Source organism: Ranitomeya imitator, chromosome 9, assembly GCF_032444005.1.
Source record: "Ranitomeya imitator isolate aRanImi1 chromosome 9, aRanImi1.pri, whole genome shotgun sequence".
Classification (NCBI taxonomy): domain Eukaryota; kingdom Metazoa; phylum Chordata; class Amphibia; order Anura; family Dendrobatidae; genus Ranitomeya; species Ranitomeya imitator.
In genome coordinates, this window is record NC_091290.1 from 9,182,655 (window position 1) to 9,194,757 (window position 12,103).

The 12,103-nt window shown below is 47.2% G+C and overlaps 1 protein-coding gene across 8 annotated transcripts in view; it reads right to left on the bottom strand.

Moving 5' to 3' along the window:
- Positions 1 to 12,103, bottom strand: part of DGKZ (diacylglycerol kinase zeta) — a 172,992-nt gene that overhangs the window by 48,142 nt on the left and 112,747 nt on the right. For all 8 annotated transcript variants that reach the window (XM_069740305.1, XM_069740308.1, XM_069740307.1 and 5 more), the window contains 2 exons: positions 10,161 to 10,260; positions 5,494 to 5,589 (listed from right to left, as the gene is read on the bottom strand). In XM_069740305.1, the coding sequence (XP_069596406.1) occupies positions 5,494 to 5,589; positions 10,161 to 10,260 (196 nt within the window). The remainder of the gene's footprint in view (positions 1 to 5,493; positions 5,590 to 10,160; positions 10,261 to 12,103) is intronic.

The window sequence follows — 12,103 nt, forward strand, 5'->3', positions numbered from 1 at the left end:
AGAAGCCCCCAAAGGACTGCTCACTGTCACTTACATAGGATGAAATGCGGACGTCCGGTGGAGGTGTGAGTGCTGCAGCCAATCAGAAGCCCCCAAAGGACTGCTCACTGTCACTTACATAGGATGAAATGCGGACGTCCGGTGGAGGTGTGAGCACTGCAGCCAATCAGAAGCCCCCAAAGGACTGCTCACTGTCACTTACATAGGATGAAATGCGGACGACCGGTGGAGGTGCGAGCACTGCAGCCAATCAGAAGCCCCCAAAGGACTGCTCACTGTCACTTACATAGGATGAAATGCGGACGTCCGGTGGAGGTGTGAGTGCTGCAGCCAATCAGAAGCCCCCAAAGGACTGCTCACTGTCACTTACATAGGATGAAATGCGGACGTCCGGTGGAGGTGCGAGCGCTGCAACCAATCAGAAGCCCCCAAAGAGCTGCTCACTGTCACTTACATAGGATGAAATGCGGACGTCCGGTGGAGGTGCGAGCGCTGCAGCTAATCAGAAGCCCCCAAAGCGCTGCTCACTGTAACTTACATAGGATGAAATGCGGACGTCCGGTGGAGGTGCAAGCGCTACAGCCAATCAGAAGCCCCCAAAGGACTGCTCACTGTCACTTACATAGGATGAAATGCGGACGTCCGGTGGAGGTGTGAGTGCTGCAGCCAATCAGAAGCCCCCAAAGGACTGCTCACTGTCACTTACATAGGATGAAATGCGGACGTCCGGTGGAGGTGCGAGCGCTGCAGCCAATCAGAAGCCCCCCAAAGGACTGCTCACTGTCACTTACATAGGATGAAATGCGGACGTCCGGTGGAGGTGCGAGCGCTGCAGCCAATCAGAAGCCCCCAAAGAGCTGCTCACTGTCACTTACATAGGATGAAATGCGGACGTCCGGTGGAGGTGCGAGCGCTGCAGCCAATCAGAAGCCCCCAAAGCGCTGCTCACTGTCACTTACATAGGATGAAATGCGGACGTCCGGTGGAGGTGCAAGCGCTGCAGCCAATCAGAAGCCCCCAAAGGACTGCTCACTGTCACTTACATAGGATGAAATGCGGACGTCCGGTGGAGGTGTGAGCGCTGCAGCTAATCAGAAGCCCCCAAAGGGCTGCTCACTGTCACTTACATAGGATGAAATGCGGACGTCCGGTGGAGGTGCGAGCACTGCAGCCAATCAGAAGCCCCCAAAGGACTGCTCACTGTCACTTACATAGGATGAAATGCGGATGTTGGGTGAGGGTGTGAGCGCTGCAGCCAATCAGAAGCCCCCAAAGGACTGCTCACTGTCACTTACATAGGATGAAATGTGGACGTCCGGTGGAGGTGCAAGCGCTGCAGCCCATTGGTTTTTGGATACTATTTTGCATTAGTACTTTTCTTTGGGAGGGAGGGGGGGGGGCAGAATTATTTTAACAAACCTACATTTGGCAAATAAAAGAATTTGGACAATTAGCAAAAGATGTGCAAGGTGAACGTAAGCACCCAGTGCCAGGCGGCTGCTGCCAAGGCGAATAGGACAGTTTTATTATTTCTGGCTCGTTGCCTAGTATCCGACCACTGCTGCGTTCTCCCAGCAGTAGCTGAAAGTCAGCAGAACAGTCAGGTGCGCACCGCCTCCTCCAGCAAGCTGAAATCTCCATGTGTTATGGGCGAACCCCACTGCAGAGTTTGGCTGAGACAGGACTGTTTGTTCAGTGCGCCGGGCACAGGAGGGCAGGTCTTTGGATACACATCAGAGGGTTGTTATGCCCCGCTTCATAGCTTCCGTAGAAGTGATTGGGACTCACAGAGAGGGCGCAGCGCAGACATCTCGTCTCATATCTCTCAGAGGAACACAAGGCACAAGATGTAATTGGAGGAAGAAGCTTTGTGGATGAACAGAGGGATGTGCGTTTCTTCCATCAGGCGCAGTCATTATCGTGAAGTGGCCGCTTCCTGCACGGCTGACACTATATGCCCTCTGCCGCAGCGGGCACAGACCACTTCATATGCACAGGACACGACTGTAAGGGGCACTCTGTGTTCTACTGCGGCACAGCGTGAAGCCTACTGTCATCTGCAATTATTGTAATAACAGCAAAATTCAGATAATAATAATAATAATTTTATTTATATAGCGCCAACATATTCCGCAGCGCTTTACAAATTATAGAGGGGACTTGTACAGACAATAGACATTACAGCATAACAGAAATACAGTTCAAAACAGATACCAGGAGGAGTGAGGGCCCTGCTGCTCGCAAGCTTACAAACTATGGGGAAAAGGGGAGACACGAGAGGTGGATGGTAACAATTGCTTTAGTTATTCGGACCGGCCATAGTGTAAGGCTCAGGTGTTCATGTAAAGCTGCATGAACCAGTTACCTGCCTAAGTATGTAGCAGTACAGACACAGAGGGCTATTAACTGCATAAAGTGTATGAGAACATGATGCGAGGAACCTTTTTTTTTTTTTTTTTATTATAAATAGGCCACACAGGGATCGTTAGGTTAATGCATTGAGGCGGTAGGCCAGTCTGAACAAATGAGTTTTTAGGGCACGCTTAAAACTGTGGGGATTGGGGATTAATCGTATTAACCTAGGTAGTGCATTCCAAAGAATCGGCGCAGCACGTGTAAAGTCTTGGAGACGGGAGTGGGAGGTTCTGATTATTGAGGATGCTAACCTGAGGTCATTAGCAGAGCGGAGGGCACGGGTAGGGTGGTAGACTGATACCAGGGAGGAGATGTAGGGTGGTGCTGAGCCATTCAGATTTATATATATATGTATCTATGTTTAGGACAAATTGTGACAAATGGGATGGATGGATGGATGAATAGACAGGCAGGCAGGCAGGCAGACAGACAAAGCCAGGCAGATAGGCAGACATACAGACAGGCAAGCAGGCAGGCAAACAGACAAAGCCAGACAGATAGGCAGACATACAGACAGGCAAGCAGGCAGGCAGACAGACAAAGCCAGGCAGATAGGCAGACATACAGACAGGCAAGCAGACAGACAAAGCCAGGCAGATAGGCAGACATACAGACAGGCAAGCAGACAGGCAGACAGACAAAGCCAGGCAGATAGGCAGACATACAGACAGGCAAGCAGACAGACAAAGCCAGGCAGATAGGCAGACATACAGACAGGGAAGCAGGCAGGCAGACAGACAAAGCCAGGCAGATAGGCAGACATACAGACAGGCAAGCAGGCAGGCAGACCTATTCTATCATCCATCCATCTATGCTACCATTTATCCATCCATCCATCCATCCAATCTAACCGTCCCTCCACCCTGTCGTCCATCCAATCTAACCGTCCCTCCACCCTGCCGTCCCTCCAATCTAACCGTCCCTCCACCCTGCCATCCATCCACCCTGCCGTCCATCCAATCTAACCGTCCCTCCACCCTGCCGTCCCTCCACCCTGCCGTCTATCCAAATTAACCGTCCCTCCACCCACCCTGCCGTCCATCCAATCTAACCGTCCCTCCACCCTGCCGTCCCTCCACCCTGCCGTCCATCCAATCTAACCGTCCCTCTACCCTGCCGTCCCTCCAGCCTGCAGTCCATCCAATCTAACCGTCCCTCCACCCTGCCGTCCACCCACCGTGCCGTCCATCCAATCTAACCATCCCTCCACCCTGCCGTCCACCCACCCTGCCGTCCATCCAATCTAACCGTCTCTCCACCCTGCCGTCCCTCCACCCTGCCATCCATCCAATCTAACTGTCCCTCCACCCTGCCGTCCCCTCCACCCTGCCATCCATCCAATCTAACCGTCCCTCCACCCTGCCGTCCCTCCACCCTGCCGTCTATCCAAATTAACCGTCCCTCCAGCCTGCCGTCCACCCACCCTGCCGTCTATCCAAATTAACCGTCCCTCCACCCTGCCGTCCCTCCACCTTGCCGTCTATCCAAATTAACCGTCCCTCCACCCTGCCGTCCACCCACCCTGCCGTCCATCCTTCATTGAGGCAGCACAATGAGAAACTCAGTTCTGCACTTCTCCACTGACAATTGTGCAAACAGAAAAAAAATACCAAAAGGCTTCCCATGGAGCGTGGGCTAAAATAGACTTCACAGTGGGAGGGATGAACCCTGACTGTGGACCGTCGCTCTCTCATTACAGAAAGGTGACCAGTGGGAAGAGACTCCGGGGAAGCGTGACCTCTGTACCGACACAGCGGTATAAGAGCAATGTAAATGAGAGCAAGTCAGAGAGGAACATCTGACAATGTACAGGAATATGGCGGTGTTGCACACTATTTCATTGTATTGTTACGATACAGACGATCACTGATGTTGGAGATCGCTGCCTGCATAGAAGGATGATTTACAAGCGTCTACAATATACACCGAACACTTCTAGGAGGCCGGATTCACGATAAATGGCTTTTAATACAGGCATTTGTTCTACAACTAAATGCATCCATCGGTAAACACAGAATTAACCGGAGCGTGAACCCGTGTAATAGAACGATCCGTGTAAGAGAATTCTCTAAAATGGATTCAGACGGTTTAACTTTATCACATTGGTTCAGAACCACTCAGCCGGGAACTGCGTCTATGGGTGATCCGGCAGTGTGAGGATCTGTTCACACGGACAACAGATATTTCCGGTTTTGGATCATTTTTGAAATGATACAAATGTAACTAAAATGATCCCGTACAGAATCCATTGATTTGGATGAGAATGAAAAAGGCCACTGCAAAGTATACAGTCCTGTTGTTCGGCTCCGTAAAGTATTTACATCGGGACACTGTGTAGACGCAGGTAGCAATATAAAAACAGAAACAACTGCAGTGTAAGGCGCCTTTCACACATCAGTTTTATTCCATCAGTCGCAATTTGTAGAATTGTGGGGAAAAAAAGGATCAGGCAACTGATGCCACCGGATCCGTTTTTCCTCATAGACTTGTATTAGCGACGGATTGTGACGATGGCCTCACGTATCATCCGTCGTTCGCCGGATCCGTCGAAAATTATTTGTCTGGCGGCCGGAGACAATGGACAAAGTAACGTTTTTTGTGTACGTTGAGAAAACGGAGAGCGACGGATGCGCTGCCGTCAGTCGTTTGCTAGAATGGAAGCCTATGGCGCCGGATCCGTCAAATGATGGAATCCGGAAACAGATTCCGTTTATTTAACTGATCATGCTCCGATCCAATTAGCCAGATCCGCTAGTCGGATCCGTCGAAAAAACAAATTCGTCAAATCAGTTTTTCACAATCTGCGACGGATTTGTCGAGCCAACGGATTGTGACGGACGGCAAAAAACGAATATGTGAAAGGGGCCTAAAGCACAGGGGCAGAAAAAAAGAGAAACCTTATGCACGCCTGACATTATCGGATAGGCAGAGTACTGATTCCATTACACACAATAAAAGAGCTGGAGTCAGAAGACCATTATCATAGCAATAACAGCGCCCTCACAATTCATTTTCCACAACCAGAATAAAGTGCCCCCTGCAGTGCCCCCCTGTAGTGCCCCCCTGTAGTGCACATACCTGGATTTTAGCTGTGCAATATTGCTCACCAACGTAACAGAAATCTCCAGACACGCTGGTCTCAAACCAGAGGTGATCGCCGTACAAAGCCGCCTCCTGCAACGAGAGAAGAGATCATGAAATTACTTCCAGGCAATAATCACCAATATCAACCGTCTGTACCAGTAATGAGGAGCAAATGGGACCAGGGTCACCTTACAAAGGCACACCCTACTGACAAAAATGGTGACAGACGGAAATGTAAGCTGCACCTCACATGACAGTAAAGTAAATAATGTATGTACACAGTGACTGCACCAGCAGAATAGTGAGTGCAGCTCTGGGGTATAATACAGGATGTAACTCAGGATCAGTAATGTATGTACACAGTGACTGCACCAGTAGAATAGTGAGTGCAGCTCTGGAGTATAATACAGGATGTAACTCAGGATCAGTAATGTAATGTTTGTACACAGTGACTGCACCAGCAGAATAGTGAGTGCAGCTCTGGGGTATAATACAGGATGTAACTCAGGATCAGTAATGTAATGCATGTACACAGTGACTGCACCAGCAGAATAGTGAGTGCAGCTCTGGGGTATAATACAGGATGTAACTCAGGATCAGTAATGTAATGTATGTACACAGTGACTGCACCAGCAGAATAGTGAGTGCAGCTCTGGGGTATAATACAAGATGTAACTCAGGATCAGTAATGTATGTACACAGTGACTGCACCAGCAGAATAGTGAGTGCAGCTCTGGGGTATAATACAGGATGTAACTCAGGATCAGTAATGTAATGTATGTACACAGTGACTGCACCAGCAGAATAGTGAGTGCAGCTCTGGGGTATAATACAGAATGTAACTCAGGATCAGTAATGTAATGTATGTGCACAGTGACTGCACCAGCAGAATAGTGAGTGCAGCTCTGGAGTATAATACAGGATGTAACTCAGGATCAGTAATGTAATGTATGTACACAGTGACTGCACCAGCAGAATAGTGAGTGCAGCTCTGGGGTATAATACAGGATGTAACTCAGGATCAGTAATGTAATGTATGTACACAGTGACTGCACCAGCAGAATAGTGAGTGCAGCTCTGGATTATAATACAGGATGTAACTCAGGATCAGTAATGTAATGTATGTCCACAGTGACTGCACCAGCAGAATAGTGAGTGCAGCTCTGGAGTATAATACAGGATGTAACTCAGGATCAGTAATGTAATGTATGTACACAGTGACTGCACCAGCAGAATAGTGAGTGCAGCTCTGGGGTATAATACAGGATGTAACTCAGGATCAGTAATGTAATGTATGTACACAGTGATTGCACCAGCAGAATAGTGAGTGCAGCTCTGGGGTAAATTACAGGATGTAACTCAGGATCAGTAATGTAATGTATGTACACAGTGACTGCACCAGCAGAATAGTGAGTGCAGCTCTGGAGTATAATACAGGATGTAACTCAGGATCAGTAATGTAATGTACACAGTGACTGCACCAGCAGAATAGCGAGTGCTGCTCTGGAATATAATACAGGAGGTAACTCAGGATCAGTAATGCAATGTATGTACACAGTGACTGCACCAGCAGAATAGTGAGTGCAGCTCTGGAGTATAATACAGGATGTAACTCATGATCAGTAATGTCTGTACACAGTGACTGCACCAGCAGAACAGTGAGTGCAGCTCTGGGGTATAATACAGGATGTAACTCAGGATCAGTAATGTATGTACACAGTGACTGTACCAGCAGAATAGTGAGTGCAGCTCTGGGGTATAATACAGGAGGTAACTCAGGATCAGTAATGTAATGTATGTACACAGTGATTGCACCAGCAGAATAGTGAGTGCAGCTCTGGAGTATAATACAGGAGGTAACTCATGATCAGTAATGTCTGTACACAGTGACTGCACCAGCAGAACAGTGAGTGCAGCTCTGGGGTATAATACAGGATGTAACTCAGGATCAGTAATGTATGTACACAGTGACTGTACCAGCAGAATAGTGAGTGCAGCTCTGGAGTATAATACAGGATGTAACTCAGGATCAGTAATGTAATGTATGTACACAGTGACTGCACCAGCAGAATAGTGAGTGCAGCTCTGGAGTATAATACAGGATGTAACTCAGGATCAGTAATGTAATGTATGTACACAGTGACTGCACCAGCAGAACAGTGAGCGCAGCTCTGGGGTAGAATACAGGATGTAACTCAGGATCAGTAATGTAATGTATGTACACAGTGACTGCACCAGCAGAATAGTGAGTGCAGCTCTGGAGTATAATACAGGAGGTAACTCAGGATCAGTAATGTAATGTATGTACACAGTGACTGCACCAGCAGAATAGTGAGTGCAGCTCTGGGGTATAATACAGGATGTAACTCAGGATCAGTAATGTATGTACACAGTGACTGCACCAGCAGAATAGTGAGTGCAGCTCTGGGGTATAATACAGGATGTAACTCAGGATCAGTAATGTAATGTATGTACACAGTGACTGCACCAGCAGAATAGTGAGTGCAGCTCTGGAGTATAATACAGGAGGTAACTCAGGATCAGTTCAGAATAGGCAATTTACTGTACGTACAGTGTGACCTATCTGAAAGAATAATGAGTTCAGCTCTGGAGTGTTACAGTGCAGCATTATTACAGGCCAGATATCCACAGTTACTATATCCCCCTTCTTAAAACATTGCTACCTAAAAAATGCAGAAAGCAATCTAAGAGGAAGCATTGTTTATTATAACTGGAACCAGAGAAGGAAACCATTAAGAAAGCAGCCAGAGACTAGCCACTTGACATTAAAGAATTGGAATTAAAAAATGGAATATTAAAATTTCTTTGCTTCCTTTGTTAAAACGACCGACATGGGACCGTGTAAACTTATAATAAAACTATGGCCAAAATACAAACAGGAAACAGGAGTAACAGCAAACGCCACAGGAAACCACAACCTGAAGCCGTCTGGAGATAAACGTTACTGCCTGGCAACCTGGGCCGTACAAACCGAGCCACTGGTCCGATAAGGAAGGAAAATCCTGCCCCAGAGAAGCCCCCCACCAGCCAAACACTCAGGGTAATGACAAGACGTCCAGCAGCCGTCCCCAGAGAGGAAGGAGTAAAATAACAGCGAGAACTGGAGGGGAAAACACAAAGTCCGAGATTGTCTAAGAGCAGCCAAAAGATTAGTATCCAGCAGAAGCCACACAACAGAACTCGTGCTCCCTATGGAGGAAGGATGGACCGTGTGAACCGCTCCAGGGGACAAGATAACAATCAAAACAAGATCAAACAAGAACTAAAAGGAAACCGAAGAAGAAAGATTTTCAATTGTATTAAAAAAAAAATAACAATAATTAAAACTATTGCTCCGTGTCATCTTTGCCCCTGTCCCGTGCCAGTGAATGTGAATCAATAATGAAAAAGTGTAAAAGTAATAGCAATAAAACCAATCCCCACTGCCTGGAACATCCCAGCATTTCCAGCTTTGAATTAGTCACCGCTGCAGCCAGTGATTGGCTGCAGAGGTATCTCTGTGTAGAGGATGCATGAATTTAAGGCACGGGAACAATGGAGGAGCGGCAAGGCAAGTTTTACTTTATTATTTTTTACAATTATAAAACTTTTTTGTTTTTTTAAACTACGCGTGGCTGAACATCAACCACGTGGCAGCGCGGCTACGCACACATTTCTCCTGTTGTGCCCAAAGCAGGTGGAAAACGTACGAGTGATTATTTAACCACCTAAAGACCAGGATCATTTTTCATTTTTGCGCTCATTTTTTCCTTCCTTGGTCTTTGGCTTACTTTTTGTGTTACGTAATTTAGTTTATGCGTTAAATAATGTTATGTTTTCAAACATTCAAACTTTTACAGATGCGGCGATTCCAAATATACTTAGAATTTTTTTTTTTGCTTTACCCTTCTTAAAACTTGATCGTTTGTACTATACTTCAGTGTTGTGGCATAAATATATTGCAGATTTATCCAAAATAATGATCTATGTGGGCAGAGGCCGGGGTTCATAGGTGTACCAAGATGGCAGCGATGGGGGTTGTACACGTCACATGGCTCTCGGCTGCCATGATAAAATATCAGCGCCCTGTAATTGTCGTCACATGGCTCTCGGCTGCCATGATAAAATATCAGCGCCCTGTAATTGTCGTCACATGGCTCTCGGCTGCCATGATAAAATATCAGCGCCCTGTAATTGTGCGCAGCTGATGGGGCCGCCACAAATTCACAACTATGTAATTAAATGCTGCTCGAGACCAGCATCTAATTAGTTAAACAGCAGCAATGGAAGCTAGTTGTGGTCCAGTTAGAGTTGGGTGTTCGCTGAACTCAGCCCCGGAGCCGCCACCATATAAAAGGTCCCGGTCTGTGAAGAAAATGTGTGACAGGTTGGTAAAGGTTCTCCATCGCTCAAAGTGACGACATAGACCATAACTTTGATGTGGGTTTAACTTCTGAGACGCCCACCAATCCATGCGCTTTTAGGGGCTGCAGCCTGTTTCTCCCGACTCGGCAGCGAACCTCAGCCATCCACTATGCTCCCGGTAACGCCGGTGGGCGGTGGATGCTCCGAATCGAACACCCAGAATTCGTGAGGGTTCAGGCATCTAGGACTCACGTGATGGCATAGCATTGGATGGGAATATAATGGCGGATACTCACGGTCCAGTCCACGGTACTGCGGATTTGTGTTTCCGAGTCGATGTGCACCACGCTGGATGACGGTGTGAGATGCTGGGCTCCAGATTTGGCAATAGCCTTTCTGCAAGACATAAAGACGCATCTGAGATTGTGTCAGCGATACCAAACGTCCGGCTCACGTGGCCTACACAGTCTAACGACCAGACGGGAGAGCTCCGCTAGGCAAAAGTGGCCATGAGGCCAACAATCGAGTGAGTTCTCAATGGCAGATTTACAAGATGCCTGGTGATCACAAAAACATGGCTGACCCATTAAGGCCTTCATATATTTATTAGACCATGAGGGATCGGAAATATACATGTGATTTATCAGATGTGTCCACCAGGAAAGACTTCAGAAGCCTCAAGTTTGGTCCTGAGGGTCTTTGGGTTGAAGTACCAGGGACCCCGATCTCAGCTGACTGCAGAGATGGGGCCACACATTAGGTGGACTTACCCCGACAACTGTGGCCGCTACACGCGACCCAAGATTGCACAGCAGCGATGCGACGTAGCGCTGTGAATGCAGTCTGGGTGCGAGCAGTAACACGGGACCACCTTCACTTCTACAACACGGGACCACCTTCACTTCTACAATACGGGACTACCTTCACTTCTACAATACGGGACCACCTTCACGTCTACAACACGGGACCACCTTCACTTCTACAACACGGGACCACCTTCACTTCAACACGGGACCACCTTCACTTCTACAACACGGGACCACCTTCACTTCTACAATACGGGACTACCTTCACTTCTACAATACGGGACCACCTTCACTTCTACAACACGGGACCACCTTCACTTCTACAACACGGGACCACCTTCACTTCAACACGGGACCACCTTCACTTCTACAATACGGGACCACCTTCACTTCTACAACACGGGACCACCTTCACTTCTACAACACAGGACCACCTTCACTTTTACGACGCGGAGGCGCAGCAGCACCACCATAGGGCTGTCTCCTGCCATGTAACATGTCATGGCCAGTGAAGATACAATGTAAGTTATGGTGGTAATTCTTTACTCAAGGAGCCTGAAAACCTCTTTCCATCAATGTAAGGAGAAGCCATGGCTTCCTGATCAGTCAGAGGTCCAGCCATAGATCCTCACTGGTATAACATTGCGGCCCTTCATTGTGCACAGCACAATTGTGGGGTCTGTGCAAAGCAAAAACAATGCTGCATCCCCTTCATGTTCAGGATCAGACCCCGATAAGAATATAAAAAAAAATATATATATATATATATATATATATATATATATATATATATATATATATATATATATATATATATATATATATATATATATATATTTATATTCACACACATACATATATACGGTATATAACTTTACAATGGTATTGAGATAACTCTTACAAGGAAGCCAGTCTAATTGTCACCATATAAACATCGGCCATATTCTTCATTATTTATTTTCTTGTGTGCCACTAGGTCTAAAAAAAAAAAAGATGTTTCCCATAGCAACCAATCAGAGCTGAGCTTTCATTTGTAAAACCGCTCTGGAAACATGAGAGCTGCTCTGTGATTGGTTGCTATGGGCAGCCAAACCAAATTCTCCCTTTTGATGGACTAGGCCCGATCACTTGAGGGTACTTTCACCATTCGATGAGATTTGTACGATGCCTTCTGTGACGGGACACCTCGGTATCGTGTACAGAGCGCGGGTGTCAGGCGAGAACATTCCTGCTTCTGCTCGAGATATTACACAGGTGCCCATTAACGCTGCCAGCGCAGAACACCGTTCTGAAGCCAAAATAAACAAAGCACCAATCCCTCCCTTGAGTTATACATGGCGGGGGGAAAACACGCTCAAATATCACTTTCTAAAGATAGGACCGGGCCAAACAAAGCTAAAGGTTGAGCGGAGAAAATGCTCTGCCAAATCCCA